This window comes from Panthera tigris, chromosome D4 (assembly GCF_018350195.1).
Source record: "Panthera tigris isolate Pti1 chromosome D4, P.tigris_Pti1_mat1.1, whole genome shotgun sequence".
Classification (NCBI taxonomy): Eukaryota; Metazoa; Chordata; class Mammalia; order Carnivora; family Felidae; genus Panthera; species Panthera tigris.
In genome coordinates this window covers 85,619,720-85,636,992 of record NC_056672.1, presented here as the reverse complement: position 1 = coordinate 85,636,992, position 17,273 = coordinate 85,619,720, and the positions used below count along the sequence as shown (strand labels likewise).

The 17,273-nt window shown below is 55.9% G+C and overlaps 2 protein-coding genes across 3 annotated transcripts; one reads left to right on the top strand and one right to left on the bottom strand.

Moving 5' to 3' along the window:
* The first annotated feature begins 606 nt into the window (after positions 1–606).
* TOR2A (torsin family 2 member A) lies at positions 607–4,514 on the top strand. 2 transcript variants are annotated; one of them, XM_042964954.1, is made up of 5 exons: positions 616–963; positions 1,531–1,796; positions 2,562–2,737; positions 3,433–3,560; positions 3,734–4,514. In XM_042964954.1, the coding sequence occupies exons 1-5, from the start codon at positions 813–815 to the stop codon at positions 3,976–3,978; spliced, it is 966 nt and encodes a 321-aa protein (XP_042820888.1). In that variant the 5' UTR covers positions 616–812; the 3' UTR covers positions 3,979–4,514. The 2 variants fall into 2 exon arrangements, with proteins under 2 accessions (XP_042820889.1, XP_042820888.1); XM_042964955.1 differs by lacking the exon at positions 3,433–3,560 and having other exon boundaries at positions 607–963; positions 3,734–3,869.
* On the bottom strand, positions 4,452–16,270 carry TTC16 (tetratricopeptide repeat domain 16). Its single transcript, XM_015543093.2, is given in 13 exon segments — positions 4,452–5,365; positions 5,769–5,856; positions 7,286–7,466; positions 7,628–7,770; positions 8,303–8,468; positions 10,544–10,685; positions 11,049–11,293; positions 11,934–12,148; positions 14,270–14,399; positions 14,491–14,591; positions 15,567–15,706; positions 15,861–15,966; positions 15,968–16,270. Coding segments are annotated over 13 exon segments (2,469 nt in total). The 5' UTR covers positions 16,142–16,270; the 3' UTR covers positions 4,452–4,727.
* Between the last annotated feature and the right edge of the window lie 1,003 nt (positions 16,271–17,273).

The following is a 17,273-nucleotide window of genomic DNA, read 5'->3' as shown; positions in this document are numbered from 1 at the left end:
AGTTCCTCAGGATTGATGTTCAAGCACTTAGGGCACAGTAGCTGCTAGGTAGGGGATTGCCATGTTTCATACATAATAGATTGTCAATAATCATTTATCGATTACTGAGGCAAAACACTTTGCCTGTATCTCATTGGAATATCACCATCTCTTATTTTAAGTTTATTTATTTTGAGAGAGAAAGAGAGAGAGAGAAATAGAGTGAGAGAGAAAGAGAGAGAGAGAGAGGTGGAGGGACAGAGAGAGGAGAATCCTAAGTAGGGTCCGCACTGTGAGATCATGACCTGAGCCAAAATCAAGATTCCGACGCTTAACCCACTGAGCCACCCAGGCGCCCCCAAATATCACTATTTCTCTTCCTGACAGGCACTGTTATGATCTATAAGGCACCTAACACTAATGGCACGTAGTAGGTGCTCACCAAAAGCTATATTACTGAGCGCTCTTTTATCGTGTAAAAGAAAAAAAGAGCACGGAAAGGGCTCTTTGCAAGTTTTAAGGTGCCGCACAAGTTTTTGCTACAATTGTTACGTCACCCTTTGTGGCATAAACCTTTATTATTCTTTCGGCACGATTATGGTCTCCTAGTTACCGTGGCCGTGGAAACGTGGCCCGCCGTCCTGGATTGGACGGTTCGCGGGCTCCCCCTAGAGGCTACCTTGCGGTTCTGCTGCCGGACGGCGGCGCGGGCCTTTCAGAGGGGAGCCGGGAGTTGTAGTCTACGGACAGTGGCTGCCACGGAATGATGCACGCCGGGAATTGTGGTTCTAGGGAGGGGCGGTTGGCCCAGACCCGGCTCCGGCCTCACCCGTATGGCGGCTGCGACACGCGGCTGCCGGCCCTGGGGCTCGCTCCTCGGGTTGCTGGGGTTGGTCTCGGCCGCGGCCGCCGCCTGGGACCTGACTTCGCTGCATTGCCACTTCGGCACCTTCTGCGAATGTGACTTCCAGCCTGACTTCCAAGGTGAGGAGCCGCAGGAGCGGGGGGGGGGGGGGGGGGCCGGCGGACCGGGGAGCCTTTGCACCCAAGGGTTGCGCCAGGGCCAGACCTGGAGGGTAGAACCGAGGGCCGGGACACTCGGACTTCCGGATGGCTGGGGCCGGAAGTGGGCCCGGCGTTGCGGGACTGAGAGCCTGGAGCTCCGGACTTGGGGCGTAGGTTTGAGGAAGCCTTTTTGGGGTCCAGGGAGAGCCCTGCCAGGATGGAGAGAGGCATTTGACAGCAGGGCCTTGGTGGGGAGGATTGGGCTTCCACAGGGGAGAAGCCTGCCTCGGGCGTGGTCAGGAGCCTTGGGCCAACCCTGCTGACAGCTCACACCCACTTGGAGCTGAGCTGAGTCAGGTCTCAGGGTGGCTGCTGTAGCCGGAGACCCCAAGGGCCCCACTCCCTTTCTACAGAAAGGGAACGTAAAAATGTCCCGGAACGCAGGGAACCCTCGACCGGGTTTCCAGATAGGACTCCTCCCCACCCCCTTCCGTGACAAGCTTGTGTGTGTCCTCAGCTCTGATTCTGCTCTTCTTGTGGCCCTAGGTCTGGAGTGTGACCTGGCCCAGCACCTTGCCGGCCAGCACTTGGCCAAGGCGCTGGTGGTGAAGGCACTGAAGGCCTTCGTGCAGGACCCAGCCCCCACCAAGCCACTGGTCCTCTCCCTGCATGGCTGGACAGGCACTGGCAAGTCCTATGTCAGCTCCCTGCTGGCGCGCTACCTTTTCCGGGGTGGTCTCCGCAGCCCTCATGTACACCACTTTTCCCCCGTCATCCACTTCCCCCACCCCGGCCACGTGGAGCGCTACAAGGTAGGCTGGTGGCATCCTGGGCCACCATTCACCTGCATGTTGGGGTGCCAGACCCTAGGGAGTGAATGAATCCTCAGTCCAGAGAGGGAGAGTCACTTGCTCCAAGCCACACAGCCAGTTGGAGCCCCAGCCCTCAGGACCCATCATGACCAGAGCTTGAGATGGTGCCATTCTACCTGGCAGGGAGTTCTTGCTTTAAATCCTGGCGGGGGAGGGGGGTGAGGGGCAGTAATGGTACCTTCCTGCCAAGGTTGTTGCCAGGGACACGGGATCATATAGTTGCAGGTATTATTTATTGAGCACTTACCTTTGCCAGACAGCCTGCGTTATCTTCTTTCTGCAAAGCATAGTCCCAATTTGAGGCTCAGAGGAAGCATTCAGTAAATAGTCGCTCTTACTACTATTATTGTTGTTGATTGCAAGGTACTTTGCAGGCTGATCTGTTTCAGCTGTCAATATTACTGGGCAGGTTCAGGGGGCATAAAGGAACCTTCCCCTTTTATGGAAAGTAGGAAGTATCGGAGAATGAGGCCTGATCAGGCTGACGTAAGGCCTGGGTTTGAGTCTCTGTGAGCCTGCTGACTTGCTCTGCGAGCTTGAATAAGTCTCTCGCTTCTCAGGGCCACAGTTTTGCCCGCAGCCCCATGAAAGGATTAGTTTTTTCTGGGAGACCATACCCTCCTGGGAAGAGGATTAGTTTTGGCCTTGGGAAGAAGTCTGGGGTTAGAGGAGCATCTCCCTCAGATTCCTGCCTCTCCCCTGCAGAAGGATCTTAAGAGCTGGGTCCAGGGGAACCTCACTGCCTGCAGCCGCTCCCTCTTCCTCTTTGACGAGATGGACAAGCTGGCCCCAGGCCTGATGGAGGTCCTGCGACCTTTCCTGGGCTCCTCCTGGGTTGTGTTCGGGACCAACTATCGAAAAGCCATCTTCATCTTCATCAGGTGGGTCCAGCTCTGCAGCAGGATGGTACGGGGACACCTGTCCAAGGTCTCAGCTATCCAGTCTTGGCCTGCGGTCCCATAGCAGAATACCTTTCCTCCCCCCACCCCCAGGCCCAGTTGGGCTTTTCCAAAGCCCCTTACACTCTCACTGTGACACTGTTATTCACATTTTGACATTTTCAAAGCCCATTCCAGGCTCAGTCTTTGGGATCTTCACTGTTTGTTTGTGGAAGCCTGCTAGGTTAAGGGGCTTCCCTCTTTTGTGGCCAGGAGGACACAGACCTGGGAAAAACAGGACTGGAATTCTAGTCCCAACTCTAAGAGTCCTAGCTATGTTTCCTTGGGCAAATCACTTCACCTCTCTGAACTCCCATCTCCTTTTCTGCACAGCAGGGCCAATATCAATGCCTCACTGTCCTCCTAGAGGCCGGGGGAGGGAAAGTCAGTTAAGGGACCCAAAAGTGTTTTGTAAACTCTAAAGTGCGTGGCACATATAGGTGAATTTCCAGGGGTCACGGTTGTAGACACGGGCGCCGGAGAGGGGAAGTGGTGCCTGTGCTGTGTTTTCAGTGCGTTTTTTGGCTCCTGCTGGTACTGAGCTGGGTCCCCAGGCTCAGGTTGTGTTAGGTGGCACGTGGGAAGCAGGGGCCATCCTGCCCCTCCTGAGCCGTGGCCTGCGTCCCCCATGGTTTCAGCAACACTGGTGGTGAGCAGATCAACCAGGTGGCACTGGAGGCGTGGCGCGGCCGCCGGGACCGTGAGGAGATCCGCCTACAGGAACTGGAGCTGGTCATCTCCCAGGCTGTGCTGGACAACCCGCACCGTGAGTTCAGCTCAGGAGGCCCCTCCCGGGGTAACTTCAGCAGGTTGGGGCTTCACCCAGGGCTGGGTCTGATGCTTTGCCCACCGACCTGGTACTTCTCAGCCCACACTTTGGCGCTCCGGGGCTGTCCCTGAGCCCAATGTAGACCCTTCCCCCATTGTCCCTTCCTGCAGATGGCTTCTGGCGCTCAGGCATCATGGAAGAGCATCTCCTAGACGTCCTGGTGCCTTTCCTCCCACTGCAGCGGCACCATGTGCGGCACTGCGTGCTCAACGAGCTGGCCCAGCTGGGCCTGGAGCCAAGGGATGAGGTCGTCCAGGCTGTGCTGGACAGCACCACCTTCTTCCCTGAGGACGAGCAGCTCTTTTCCTCCAATGGCTGCAAAACTGTGGCTTCCAGGATTGCCTTCTTCCTCTGACTCTCTAGATGGCACCCTTGCCCTCCTGGCCAGGCTGTGCAGGAGAGCCCTGGGGCCTCTTCAGTAGGGACTCTTTTCCTGAGCCTCCTGGAGAGTGAGACCCAGAGTCCAAAGTGAAGATGAGGAGGCATGTTGGCCAGGCCATGGGCCAGGGGGCCAGGGCAGGCCCTGGCCTCTTAACTGCTCTCAGGGCATCTTGGCCTTTGCTTCCTTCCCTAGGGAAACCACTGGTGACCCCAGAACTTCAGTGAGCCTTGACCTTGCCCTCCAGCTTGAGCCTTCTTAAAATGTGAATTGTAACTCAGGGACTGTGGCTCATGGCTGCTCCCTCCCTCTTCAGTCTTACTCTTGGCCCCTTGGTCTGGCACCATATTCTCAATCCTCCATTCCATACCCTATGTCCCAGTATCGTAAAGCCAAGCTGAGACTTCTCAGTCTCCATGAACAGATGGACACAAGCTGCCACTTGGGCCTAGTTTTTAAAGTTTTTAATTTTATAAGAGAACAAATACAATAAACTTAGCCATGGGACCAGAGGAATGTTGGCTGAGGTATCTAATTGCTCTGGAAGGAGGCTATTTTGCTGAGTGCCGGTGAGCGTGTGTGTATGGGGGGAGGGGGTTAGAATCTCTTCCATACCCAGCAAGAAGTGAGGGGCTGAATGGTCCCTTCAGAGAACAATGTAACTGCTAGGGCTGGAGTCCTGGCCAGCCTTGATTTTTCTGGCTGGGGTTTTCTGAGACTTAGGCTCAGGCCCTGGTTACTTCAGTCTTGCTGGAACCTGGGCTCGTGCTCTGGCTCAAACTCTGGGCAGCATCAGTCTTGCTGGGCTTCTGGCATTGGCCCTGAGTGGCCTCGGTGCTGCTGGGGCTCCAACTTGGATCATAGAAATCCTTGGTCTTGCTGGGACTTCGGATCAGTCCCCAGCACTGGCCCTGGGTGGCAGCCTTACTGGGTCCCCAGCTATGGCCATGGGCAGCCTTGGTCTTTCTGAACCTCTGCCTTGGGCCCCTAGCGGCCTTGGTTTTGTTAGGCTTTCGTCGTGCGCATCGGGTGGCCTCTGTCTCGCTGGAACTACAGCTCTGGCCCTGGGCAGCCTCCGTCTTGCTGGGCCTCTGGCCCTGGCCCTGGGCGGCCTTCATCTTGCTGGGCCTCCGGCTCTGGCCTTGGGCGGCCGCGGTCTGGCTGGGCCTCCGGCTCTGGCCCCGGGCAGCCTCGTTTTCTCTGGGGCTGTGGCTCAATTTTAGGTCTTCCCCGTTCTCCAATAGGTCTGAGGATTGAGTCTTCAGCAGTGAGGAGATTGAGGATGTCACAGCAGTGCCCGAGGTGCTCTTGTATTCCTGGCAGGTAGTGGACATCTCTGTCTCTGAGGTGGACAGGGTCCTGACTGGGAAGGATGTGCCAAGGGTACCTGTCAGGCTGCCCTTCGCAGACAGCTCCAGGAAAAGGAGGTGTCCGTCTCACCCTTGCCTATGCCCCACAGGCCTTGCGTGGCCAAGGGGAAGGTCTGCCAGACGACACCAGCCCAGCCCTCCTCGGCAACCCAAGCCCTGCAGGCGGGCCAGGGCTGTAGGATAAGCGGGAGACGGTGAGGACCCCCTCGTGCAGCCCTCACTGAGGGTTCACCACACCCCTTGCAAAGCGAGGATCCTTACTCCTGCTTTAGAGTCACACAGCTGTAAGAAGCAGAGCCCAGAAGCATCTACGGGCCAGAGAGTCTCTGACCCCTGACCTTGGCCCACTCTGCCGCTTTGGTGTACTCAGGACCAGCAGGAGCGCTGGGGACTTACAGCCGAAGATGCAGCCTGAAGAGGTCTGGCTGAGGTAGCTGTTGGACAGGGACCTCACCTTGCTGGCTGCGGCCTTCGGCTTCTCCTCCTAGGGCAGAGACAGGCAAGGCAGTCACCGGCTGTGGGAGGCCGTGGGCCAGTGGCACAGCTCTGGAAGGAAGACCAGCAGCTTAGAGCTCCTCAAGGGTCCCCAGTTGGGGCTGGGTGGGGGACACAGACAGGCTAAGACTGGCCAGGAAGGGGAGTGGGCAGACCAGACTGGCATGGCACTCTGAGAAAGGGAGTGTTTGGGCAGCTGCTTGGGCCTCAGTTTCAAAAGGCAAATGAGTTCAAGTGTGGGACAGGCTTCTGTAAACGGTAAAGTGCTGTGCCCTGGGGAACAGCTAGTGAAGAATGGAGGAATGTTTTTACACTTTACATGCCTCTCCCATTTCATCCTCCCACATATCTGGGAGGGAACTACCCTCTCATGGTCCAGAAACCCAGGCTACGGGTGCCGCAGCAGCCTGCCCGGGACACGCAGCTAAGAAAGCAGAGAGGCGGGGCTTGAATCCGGGCCTGCAGGACGCCACAGCCAGGCGTGTGGCTGCTGGACCCCTCCGACCCACTCACGCCTGCAGGCTGAGGGGAATGGAAGTGAGGATGGGCAGGCGCTAGCTCTACCTCGCCCCGAGGGAGGGAGCTCACGATGACTTCAGAGGGCACACAAATCAAAGTTCTGCATTTGTGTGTTGCAGCGTGAGCTAAAAAACTAGCGCTGGCTGTTGCCGTTTATGGCAAAGGGATGCTCGTGGTCCGTTTACTCATTCGTAACGTTTCCTCTGAACACAAGTGTACTCGCATCAGCAGTGGAGCGGACAAATCGTGGGGCTTCCACAGGATGGAATTCTCTACAGCGATGAGAATGAGCAGTCAGCTTAGATGCATCTCACCAACAAGCTTAGTGAAAGGAGTCAGACAAGCGGGCACACTGTATCTGTCCACGGGCGTGAACAGACACGTTCATTTGTGATGTCAGCAGTCAGGACAGCCTTGGGGGTACACTGGGCTAGGGGAGGGACCTGGCAGGGGGCCTGGGAATGTGGTCTTTCAAAAGATAATGGTGTCGTGGGTGTATTCAGTTTGTGAAAATTCATCAGCTCGCTCCCTTAGGATTTGTGTACTTTTCTCTATTTACATTACATTCAATAAAAAAGTTTTTTGAACTGGATTGCAGAATTAAGAAAATCCTGGCACAGCCAGCACACACAGAAGTTATGAAGGTGAGTGTGGCCAAGTGTGGCAAGGCCTCCTTGTGAGGGGCCCACATCCTCGTGTGCCCTTCCTCAGGGGTGTACCCCTTACTGGTACCATCCCCGTCTCAGAGCAGAATGTCCCCAGCCCGAGTCACACAGCTGAGTGGCGGCAGAGCCAGACCCGGATGCCAGCCTCCAGCCAATCTGCATCCCTCAGCCCTGGCTTGGGGTACGCTCCCCCAGACCTCCAGGGCCCTAGGCCCCAGCATGTGGCACACTCACCTGTTTTTCCTCCTTCTTGGGGGCCTCAGCTTCTTCCTTTGGACCTTCTGGCTTTTCCTCCAGGGTCTGGGGGGTGGTGGCCTTGAGCTCTTCAGAGGTCTCGGCCGAAGGCTGTTCCTGCTTCCACCTGAGCTGCAGGGCCCGTGCCTTGTGGCGCTCTCGCTCCCGCTCCCTGAGCTGCCTGCCAAGCCATGGCCCCAGAGCCCTGGGTAAGCCCCCGCCAGACTCAGCCCACCAGCCCCGGGGGCTGGAGAATGGCCTGAGGAGGCAGTGGGGTAGGAGGAGTCTTGAGCCCCGGCCATTTCCCGCTCCTGGCCCTAGGTCCCCACTTGAGGAACTTGCCCCACGATGCCTTGAGGGATGCCAGCCTGCGGGCTGCTCTCCGACACCCGATCCAGCTGCAACCTGGCCAGGTGGGCCGCCTGGCTGCCGAGCACCTCCTCCACCGACATGCCCGGGAAGAGGTTGGTCATCAGTGGGAGCAGCTGCCAGGAAAGAGCCGGGTGTGGGCCAGGGCAGGGGGCGAAGGGTGTGGCGCTGCCCTGCCCTTGCAGAGCCCTTCTCAGAGCTGACGTGGGAAGCGTTTACAAATTGCGGTTTTTAGAGGGCCAGACCTTCTTGCTCCAGAACTGGGAGGAGCCTGTGAGGAGGCCTACCGGAAGAGAGCACACTGACCCCGACCTGGCCAGCCAACTGCAGGTGCTGGAGCCAGCCTGTGGGGGGTTGGCCTCTAAGTGTGTGCCCTGGGGCAAGGGAACTGACCTCTCTGAACCAACCCTACCCTCTTCACCTGCAAATTGGGGGTGATAATAATGTTACCTGTCTCATGGGGTGCTGAAGAGGGGAAACGGCAATGCGAGTTGAAGTGGCTAGAACAGGACCTGGCACACTGTAAGTGCTTGGCATTGGCCGCTGTTAGATTTTCTAGGAAACCAGACTGCTGGGAACAGGGGGTCTCTTTAAGCAACAGTGGGTATTGATTCTGGAGCCCGCCCTCCTGGCCCAGCAGGAACCCACCTTAGGTTGTTTGGGGTTGAGGAGCAGGACGGTGGCAACATCCAGGCGGGCCCCCAGAATGTTCTGCAGGAGCTGCCGGCTCCTGGCACGGTGCAGGTAATACTGGGCCTTCCGGGGGTTGTGCTGGATGGCCACTGAGAAGTGGCTCTCTGCCTTATGGAACTGCCTGCAGGACACAGTGGGTCACAGGCTGCTGTGAGCTGGGCCGTCTGGAGGGAAATAGCAACTGCTGGGCCCCATTGGGGAGTCTGGGGAAAATGAGGTTGGTCTCTGCTCCCCCAACTCCACCATGCCCCTCTGCTCTTCTAACACTAACACTCTTAATGGCCCCAACACTTAAATGCTAGTATAAGACCCCAATGTAAGTGAATGTTTTTTTTAAAATAAAGCTTATTTATTTTGAGAGAGAGGGAGGGGGAGAAAGTGGGGGGAGGGGAGGGGCAGAGAGAGAGAGAGAGAGAGAGAGAGAGAGAGAATCCCAAGCAGACTCCTTGCTATCAGCCTGTCAGCACAGATCCCAACGTGGGGCTCCATCTCGAGAACCGTAAGATCAAGATCTGAGGCCAGGGGTGCCTGGGTGGCTCAGCTGGTTGGGCATCCGACTTCAGCTCAGGTCATGATCTCGCGGGTCACGAGTTCAAGCCCCACGTTGGGTTCTGTGCTGACAGCTCAGAGCCTGGAGCCTGCTTCAGATTCTGTGTCTCCCTCTCTCTTTGCCCCTCCCCTGCTCATGCTCCGTCTCTGTCTCTCTCTGTCTCTCTCTGTCTCTCTCTCTCACTCAAAGATAAATAACATTAAAAAAAAAAAAAAAAGACCTGAGCCAAAATCAAATCAGACACTTAACTGACTGAGCCACCCTGGCACCCCTCTAAGTGAATGTTTTTAATATCTATGAGTAAGGAAGACCTTTCTGAGAATGTCACAAACCCAAGAGCTAAAAAGGAGAAAATTAATTTGACTACGATTTAATCCCAAGTTACCGAGTAGCAAAACCACCACAAAGGAACGCTAATAAATAGGAGAAATATATTTTCCCACAGAGGCAGACGATAATTTTCCCAGCCTACAAAGAACTCTGTAACAACAACAAAAAGTTTTAAAGAGCAATTTATCATTAAAAAAAAAAATCTGGTTGGGACCAGCCATAATGATGAACACGCACAAAAGGTGAAGCAGTGCACTAGCCATTTAAACTTGCAACATAAATGAACTCGAGAGTGTTTCTTTGCCTACTGCATTAGCAGAGTTGAAAATAGTCTTAAAAAAAAAAAGAAAAGAAAAGAAAACAGTCTTAACACCTGGCACTAAGGAGATTTGGGAAAACGAAGACTCCTTTCCTGGGGGAAGTTTACAGCGGCTTACTATTTGTGGAGAACAACTGGATATTATGGTTTTCTTTCTTTGTTTTTTTTTTTTAAGTTTATTTCTTTTGAAAGGGAGAGGCAGCGCTAGTGGGGAGGGGCACAGAGAGGGAGAGAGAGAGAATCCCAAGTAGCCTCTGCACTATCAGCATGAAGCCAAGGAGGTGGGGCTCAATCTCACAAACCGTTGAGATCAAGACCTGAGCTGAAATCAAGAGTTGGACACTCAACTGACTTGACCCACCCAGGTGTCCCAACATACTGTTTTAAAATGTTAAATGTTCACACCCTTTAACACAACAATTTGGCTTCCAGCAATCTAACTGTGGCATTCCTAGTATAATGCATGAAAATGTATATCTTGGGTGCTCATTACGTTATGTATAAAAAAAAAAACAAAAACAAACAAACAAAAAAATCCCAGAAAACAGCCCAAATATTCATCAGTAGAAAGGTGTCTAAAGAAATGAATTGTGGTACTTCCATAGAATGGAATACCATGCAAATAATAAAGAAGAATGATATAGTCGCATATATAATAAGATCGGAAGTCAAAACACAGTTTAACGTTATTTCATTTTGTAAAATGGTACTAATTGTTAATATATACATAGGAGGGGCGCCTGGGTGGCTCAGTCCGTTAGGGCTCTGATGGTGATCAGATGGTGATCTCACAGTTCCTGAGTTTAAGCCCCACACGGAACACTGGAGATATTTTATAAAAAGTGCAATTACCGTAACAATATTCTGAAAAAAGTGACTAATTTTTCACAAAAACTTGCCTGGGAGAGCAGAGGATCTCGACCCAGGGTCCCAGCAGGCGGCCTCGAGCCATGCCCCGCCCCCCAGCGCCACGGGGTCCCGCCCACAAGTCACGCACCTGCTCCTATGCTCGCAGAAGCCCATCTTCTCCTGCAGCAGGCCCATGCGGATGTTGGCACCCTCGTCCTGTGGGCTCAGTGCCAGCGCCTGCTGGTAGTCCGCCTCCGCAAAGGTCAGGTTGCCCAGCTGAAAGAAACAATCTGGGGCCCAGGGACCCGGGGACAGGGGGCTGAGTGGGTCCTCAAGCCCAGTGCCCAGGAGCCCCAGCCCCGCTTCCCCACCCCCAGGGGATCCTGAGACTGGTGGCTCCGAACTCCCGTGGGCGGCGGAGGGCACCTGCCGGTGGTGGAGGGTGCCTGCCGTGGTTTGCCTTGCCTCGGGGCACCTTTTACCAGTAGCCTGATTCTCAGCAGTATGAATAGACTGTAGCCCTTGTCTAAGGCAGCACTTCCCAAAGTGTGTCCCCAGGGCACTGAGGCTCTCTCCCTCCTCCCGTCCTCCCTCCTTCGGGGGCCTCAAGTGCCCAGCCCGGACTTCGAGGGGCAGGGGCAGCCCGCGCTCACCCCCGCGGTTGATGTACAGGCCTTTCTCCTGCTGCTCGTCCCTGAGGGCTTTGTTGAGCAGCAGCACCCCCTCCTGGTAGGCACCCTGCATGTAGCAGTGCACCGCGAAGTCGTTGTAGGCCAGCAGCAGCTGCCGCTGCGCCTGCTGCGCGATGTCCTCCTGGCGCTCGCTCATCATGTCCAGCGCCTTCAGGATGTCCTCCACAGCCGCGTCAAACTCCCAGAGGCGGCGGTACATGATGCCCCTGTGGGGGAGGGGCATGAGGGCCAAGGCACCCCCACCAACCGGGGTAGCCAGCCAGACTGTTGGCCACTCTGGACCATCTTGACGGGGGGAGGTGGCGTGAGGGCCCCCGTCCTCGGCCACTAGCTTAGATGTGGGGCGGGCTCTGGGTTACCACTTGGATAACCTGCTGGTCACTGGTAGTTTCGTTTTACTCAAAAATAGCTTCCACCTTTATTTTTGGGAAGCAGGTGCACGCCAACCTCTATGCAAAAGGCCTTTTTGTACGTGGGGTGGATGTTTTACCCCACTGTTTATATGCACAAACCTAGGTTCAAGGAACTTAAACGGCCCCAAATCGTGTACTGAGTCCTGGGCGGGGGGAAGATTCAAACCCAAGCCTGTCCACTGAGCTGGGCTGAGCCTGCCAGCATGGATGCTCAGCAGGCCTGGGGGGCCAGAATTCCCAGATTAACTGAGGCGGCTGCCTGCCCCTCCTCTAAGGGCGAGAGCAGCTACAACCTTCTCCCCAGCTTTGACCCTAATGGGTTGTAGGGAAAGATTATTAGAGGCTACATGGGGAAACTGAGGCCTGGGGAGGATCAAGGCCTCTCCTGAGTCCACACAGCACGATCCAAGATGGGCACCTCCCCACACAGTACCGGAAAAGAAAGAGGCCTGGATCCAGAGGGTTGTTCTCGATGGCACAGTTGATGCGCTGCAGAGCGTAATGAAGCTTGCCCTGCACGGCTAGGATCCCGGCATCTTGGCGAGCCTGCTGGGCTTGGTCCACCATCATCTTGAGCAGCACCTTGGCCTGTGGGTGCTTGGGGTCCAACAGCAAGGCTCTGTGCAGGTCTCGATAGCAGAGGCTGGGCTGCAGGGGGCCAACGATGGCATCAGGGCCGCAGGCTCAGCCGAGCCCCGACCCGTCCCGTGGTGAAAGCACACCTCCAGGCCTATAGGGGCCTTTCTCTGGGCAGGAAGGCACCGTGTCCCCCATCCTCAGTGCCCCCGCATTGCTATTCCGCCTTTTGTTTTTGGCCTCATGATGGAAGCAGGGAGCATTATGGGAAAATCCCATCCCAGGCCCCATCCCTGCTGGTCCCTCTCCAGATGTGACCTCAGGTGAGCCAGGTCAGCCTGAGTGGTTTCTGCTGTAGAATGGGGCTGCAGATGCCTCCTCCTTGGAGAACTTCTTCAAAGCTCACTCGAGGTGGGTGGAGGGTGTGTCCTCCTGACCGTGACTGTCATTTCCTCCCTATCCTCCCACGCACATGCCTTCCCCAACTCCCCTGACCTTTAAGCCCAAGACCGCTCTGGCAAGGAACAGATACAGACCTGGGCACAAACAGAAAACATCCCCAGGCAAATACCTTCCACTGGGTAAGCAAATCTGTCAGTGAGTCAACAAACAGTTTTAGCAAGCATTATGTGGCCTGTAGGGTAATTGGTTGGAGGGTGAGCACAGCAAACAGTGTGGACACCAGGTGCGAGTGGAAGTCAGGAGGAGGAAGATGGCAGAGGCAAGGGACAGGGCTTTGGAGCAGGTGGGCTTGGGTTCAAAGGCAGCACCAATGAGAGCTGGCTGTGTGACCTTGGACAGGCCCTCTGGACCCAGCTCCTCATCTGTGAAAAGAGGACAATGGGTTGTATCTAAAGGGGGTTACCTCGAGTCTTAAAGACAAGTATGGGTCAAGTGCTTTGAAGGTGTGTACATATGACAGAGGTGGAGGTGGCAGGAGGGGCTGAACTCCCACAGTCGGCAATTACTGATAATTACAATAATTATGAGTCTCCTGCCTCGGGAGGAGACTCTCTCACTGAGTCACTGTGGGGCCCAGAAGTCCAGACCCCAGCATGGAGAGGCTCAGGTTTCCGGCTACCCCCAGGATGCACCACCTGGTGACTGAGGTGAACCCACCCAGCCCTTCCTTCGTCCCCCCGAGTTCTCTCACTCCCACGCACCAGGCCAAGCAGGAACACCAGGCATTGTTCTGGATCCTTCCCTTTCCCTCAAGCCCTCTCACGTCCGTCTCTATTCCTGACTTCCAAAGGACTGTGGGACTTGCCCCTTTCCTGCCACCCCCATGGCCACCCTCCCTTCTACCTTCCTCTCCAGCTGGACGGCACCCAGGCTCCCGGCCTCCCGACCTGCCCCTCCAGCCCAAACTCCACCTGGCAGCCAAAAGGATCTTTTGAAAGCCCACTGCCCCAGGGAGCTCCCCTTTGAGGCTCCTGCTTCCCCAGGAAAAAGTCAGGGTCCTCTTCAGTTCACAAGACCCTGCCTGATGCCCTCTCATACCTGCAGTCCCCTCCTCTCTTGTGACCCCAAATCTCCCTTGCCCCCAAGCTGTTCCCTATACTGTCTGGCCCCATGCCCAGTGCAGGGCTCCTAAAATGTTCACTGAGGCAAATAAGGAGAGAAAGGGGGTGCCTGGGTGGCTCAGTTGGTTAAGCATCCGACTCTTGGTTTTAGCTCAGGTCACGATCTCACATTATGTGAGTTCGAGCCCTACGTCAGGCTCTGCACCTATGCGGAGCCTGCTTGGGATTCTGCCCTTCCCCTGCTCATGCTCTCTCTCCCTCTCAAAATAAATAAATAAGCATTTTAAAAAAAAATAAGGAGACAAAGGAAGGGAGGAGGAAGGGCTGCCTTATCTAATGGATCCTTGGGTGTCCCCACACTCATGAAATCATTCTTTGTGTAATTATCTGCTTAAGGACGTCTCCCCTGGGCTGTGAGTTCCATAAGGGCAGGGATGGCATAGGTTTCTCACCCTGGGGTTTCTGAGGGCCGACACAGGCCTGGCACAGAGCCAGAGCTGAGTGACAACAGGACAACTATGCTGAGTGGTCAGTGACGGCTGGGGACTCTGCCCGGAGAGGACAGTGTCGCCACCATATGGACAGCTTAGCGGCCTCCTGTAATCGCAGGGTATGCTGGGGGCACCCAGGCAGGGGGAGGGCCACCCTCGCCCTGCCCTCCCTGCTCTACCTTCTGGAAGAAGTTGTAGAGCCTGGCCCGGAGGATGTAGATGTCGGCATTGGTCGTGCCAAGCTGCACCTCCTTGGTGACGAGCGAGAGGCAGTCCTGGTGCCGTTTGAGGGCCAGGAGACAGGCCATGCTGAGGGTAGGGGGCAGAGGCACTCTGTCCGCCGGGCGAGAGGGGCAGGAAGGGGCTGCCAGGGGAACAAGGACACATGCCGGGCACTCACCATCGGTAACGGAAGCTGGCTTTCTCGGGCTGGAGTGCAGAGGCTTGCGAGAAGATTTTCAGGGCATCCAGGAAGGCACGCTGTTCGAGCAGGCACTGGCCCTGGGGACACAGCGGGGAGTCACTCCTGCTTGAAACCCAGCAGCACCTATCAGTTGCAGGGGGCACCACTGGGGCAGGAGGGAAGAGAGACAAGAGACAGGGACACGGCCCTTCAGATCTAGGAGAAAATTCAGGGGACAGAGACACAGAGATGGAGAGACAGTGACAGAGATGGAAAGAGATACAGAGCTAGGGAGACACAGCAAGAGAATTATACAGTTGACAAAAACACAACACAGGGGCACCTGGGTGGCTCAGCGTCAGTTGGTTAAGGGTCCGACTTTGGCTCTGGTCATGATCTCATGGTTTGTGAGTTCAAGGACTGCATCAGGCTCTGCCCTGACCATGCAGAGCCTGCTTGGGATTCTCTGTCTCCCCCCCTCTCTCTGCCCCTTCCTTGTTCATGCTCTCTCTCTCTCTCTCTCTCTCTCAAAAATAAATAAACATTACAAAAGAGAGGGACAGCAATACAGAAACAGGAACAGAGAGAAACAGCAAGTCTTGGACTTTGTTGGTATTTTGTGACTTAATACTTTTGTCTTGGACTGTGAATGGGGAATGCTCTTACCTTTTTAGTGCTTGAGCCTCTCTAGACGCTAGGTTTGTGTGGCCCAGTACAGTAGCCACCAGCTCGTGTGGCTGTACAAATTTAAATTAATGAATTAAGTAAAACCAAAAAATTAGTTCCCCGGTCACACTGTATCTCAAAGGCTCATCAGTCCCACGTCATCATTGTAATCAGACCACTGTAATCGTCGCAGAAAGCTCTCATTGGGCGATGTTGCGAAACACTTTACCCAGCTCTGGAGGTGGGAGAGGCCATGAGAGGGGCAGCAGGTACAGATGGGACAAGAAGGTCCCTAGAGAGGCGGAGCTGGTCCCTGGAGCAACGAAAACCCCCACAGCCAAAGGGAGAGCCAACAGGCTTGGGTGTGAGGCGGGCGCCCTGGGTGGGCCTGCGGCAGCCCCAGGCACCTGCAGGTAAAGGACGAAGGTAAGCCGCTCCAGGTATTTGGCGTTTTCTGGCTGGAAGGAGTAGGCCCTTCGCAGGTTCAGGGCGGCCGAGGAGAAGTCACAGAGCTGGATGTAGGCCTCGGCGCGTAAAGCGTAGAAGTCTACCTGAGGGAGAGAGGACCCAGGCTGTGTCCCCTCCCCACCGGCCGCTGAGGCCTGATGCTCAGTTACCAGAAGGGACCGAGAGAAGGGGCCTGGCAGGTTCAACGGTGAGGGCAAAGTGCGTGTCAGCAACTGCCCGTGCCCACCGCTCACCAGCTGGGAGTTCAGGTGGAGGGCGCGGGAGAAGTACAGCACGGCCATCTCCCAGTCCTCTCTCTCCAAGCACTGCTGGCCTTGGTGATAGCTGTGGTGGGGGGGTGGGCAGGAAGCAGAGGGGCTGGCCCTGACTTTGGCCAGCCCAGGGCATACAGCTGCAGCTGCAGGTGGGTTGGGAGGAGGGAGGCTTGGGTGGAGAGACAGGGTTGGGCAGGTAGACAGACACCCAGGGAGAGGAGGCTGGCATTCCTGGAGCTCATCCAGGCCACCATCTTCATCTGCTGGTGTGGGAGAGCCCTGTTACACAGTTGAGTTCACTGAAGCCCAGAGAGGGAGAGTAACCAACCCAAAGCTGTAGGGCATGTCACTGGCTGTGCAGAGTAGGAACCTGGGACCCTGGGACAAGGTAGTCACTCACTACTCCCGGACTTTGAGGGGCACTGTTAATCCCGTGGCCTTTGGCTTTACATCATCGATGTTCTGGAACACCTGGCTGGTCCCAAAGATGCGCTGTAGGGTCCCTTTGGGACTGGATTCACCCATGGCTTTGAGATGTGCTGTGAGGGAGCCGGGTCAAGTTCCAGAGCATCCTAGAACCAAGGGACAGCAAGTTGCGGGGAGGCCTCAGAGATGACCTCTGCTCCACTGACACACTCTCCTCAGGTGTTTTACAGGATGGACGAGGGCTGGAAATGAGGCTGGTAGGAGGCCTCCAGAACAATTTGGGTCCTGGTGGTGCTCCTAGCCCCCTTCCCCTTAGGGATGTTCCACTTTCTCTCCAGTCCTGCTTCTCTCCCTCTCCTATGGTCAAAGTCAAGGGCCAGCGTTCTCGTGCACACACTGCCCTCTGCTCTCCTCCTGGTTCCCCTCAGTTCCAGATCCATCTCCTGACACCCAACACCCTAATGTGTCCAGCAGAGGCCCCGCCCCAAGCTGCAGGCCCAGGAGGTCCTGCAGCCCCTCTGGTTATCCTGTGGGACGCTCATGCCCAGCAGGCCAAATTGAGCACTTCCTGCCCCAGGCTTTCCCACCTCGGGGAGTCCACCTCCGGTCCTGTCTGCCTCACTTCCTTCAGATCTCTTAGATCCCTTCTCTTCTCTCATCCTCTCGTCTGGGTCGATGCCATCTCTGTCCGGTCACCAGCTCCGACCGCCTCTCCGAACTCCCCACCGGACACAGGTCCCAAGCCCTCAGTTCTCTATGCAGCGGCTTGCACAACTGATCCTGCCTCTCCTCTCCTGTGCTTAAAACCCTTCCTGAGGACTCAGCCTTGGTCTCTTCCCTCCCGACCCTCTCACGCACCTCTCTGGAGTTTATTTTGAATTCCCTTCCGGGAGGACCTCCCGAGGCCCACCCCTGACGTTGCTAGGCACCATCTCCAGGACGCCCACAGGCTCCGCCCCTCTGGCC

What these genes read in the sequence shown, in the direction of transcription:
- TOR2A (XM_042964954.1), top strand. Translation starts at nt 813, where the DNA reads ATGGCGGCTGCGACACGCGGCTGCCGGCCCTGGGGCTCGCTCCTCGGG. An exon ending in CTTCCAGCCTGACTTCCAAG is followed by an intron (nt 964 to 1,530) that starts GTGAGGAGCCGC and finishes TTGTGGCCCTAG; the next exon opens with GTCTGGAGTGTGACCTGGCC. An exon ending in GCCATCTTCATCTTCATCAG is followed by an intron (nt 2,738 to 3,432) that starts GTGGGTCCAGCT and finishes CCATGGTTTCAG; the next exon opens with CAACACTGGTGGTGAGCAGA.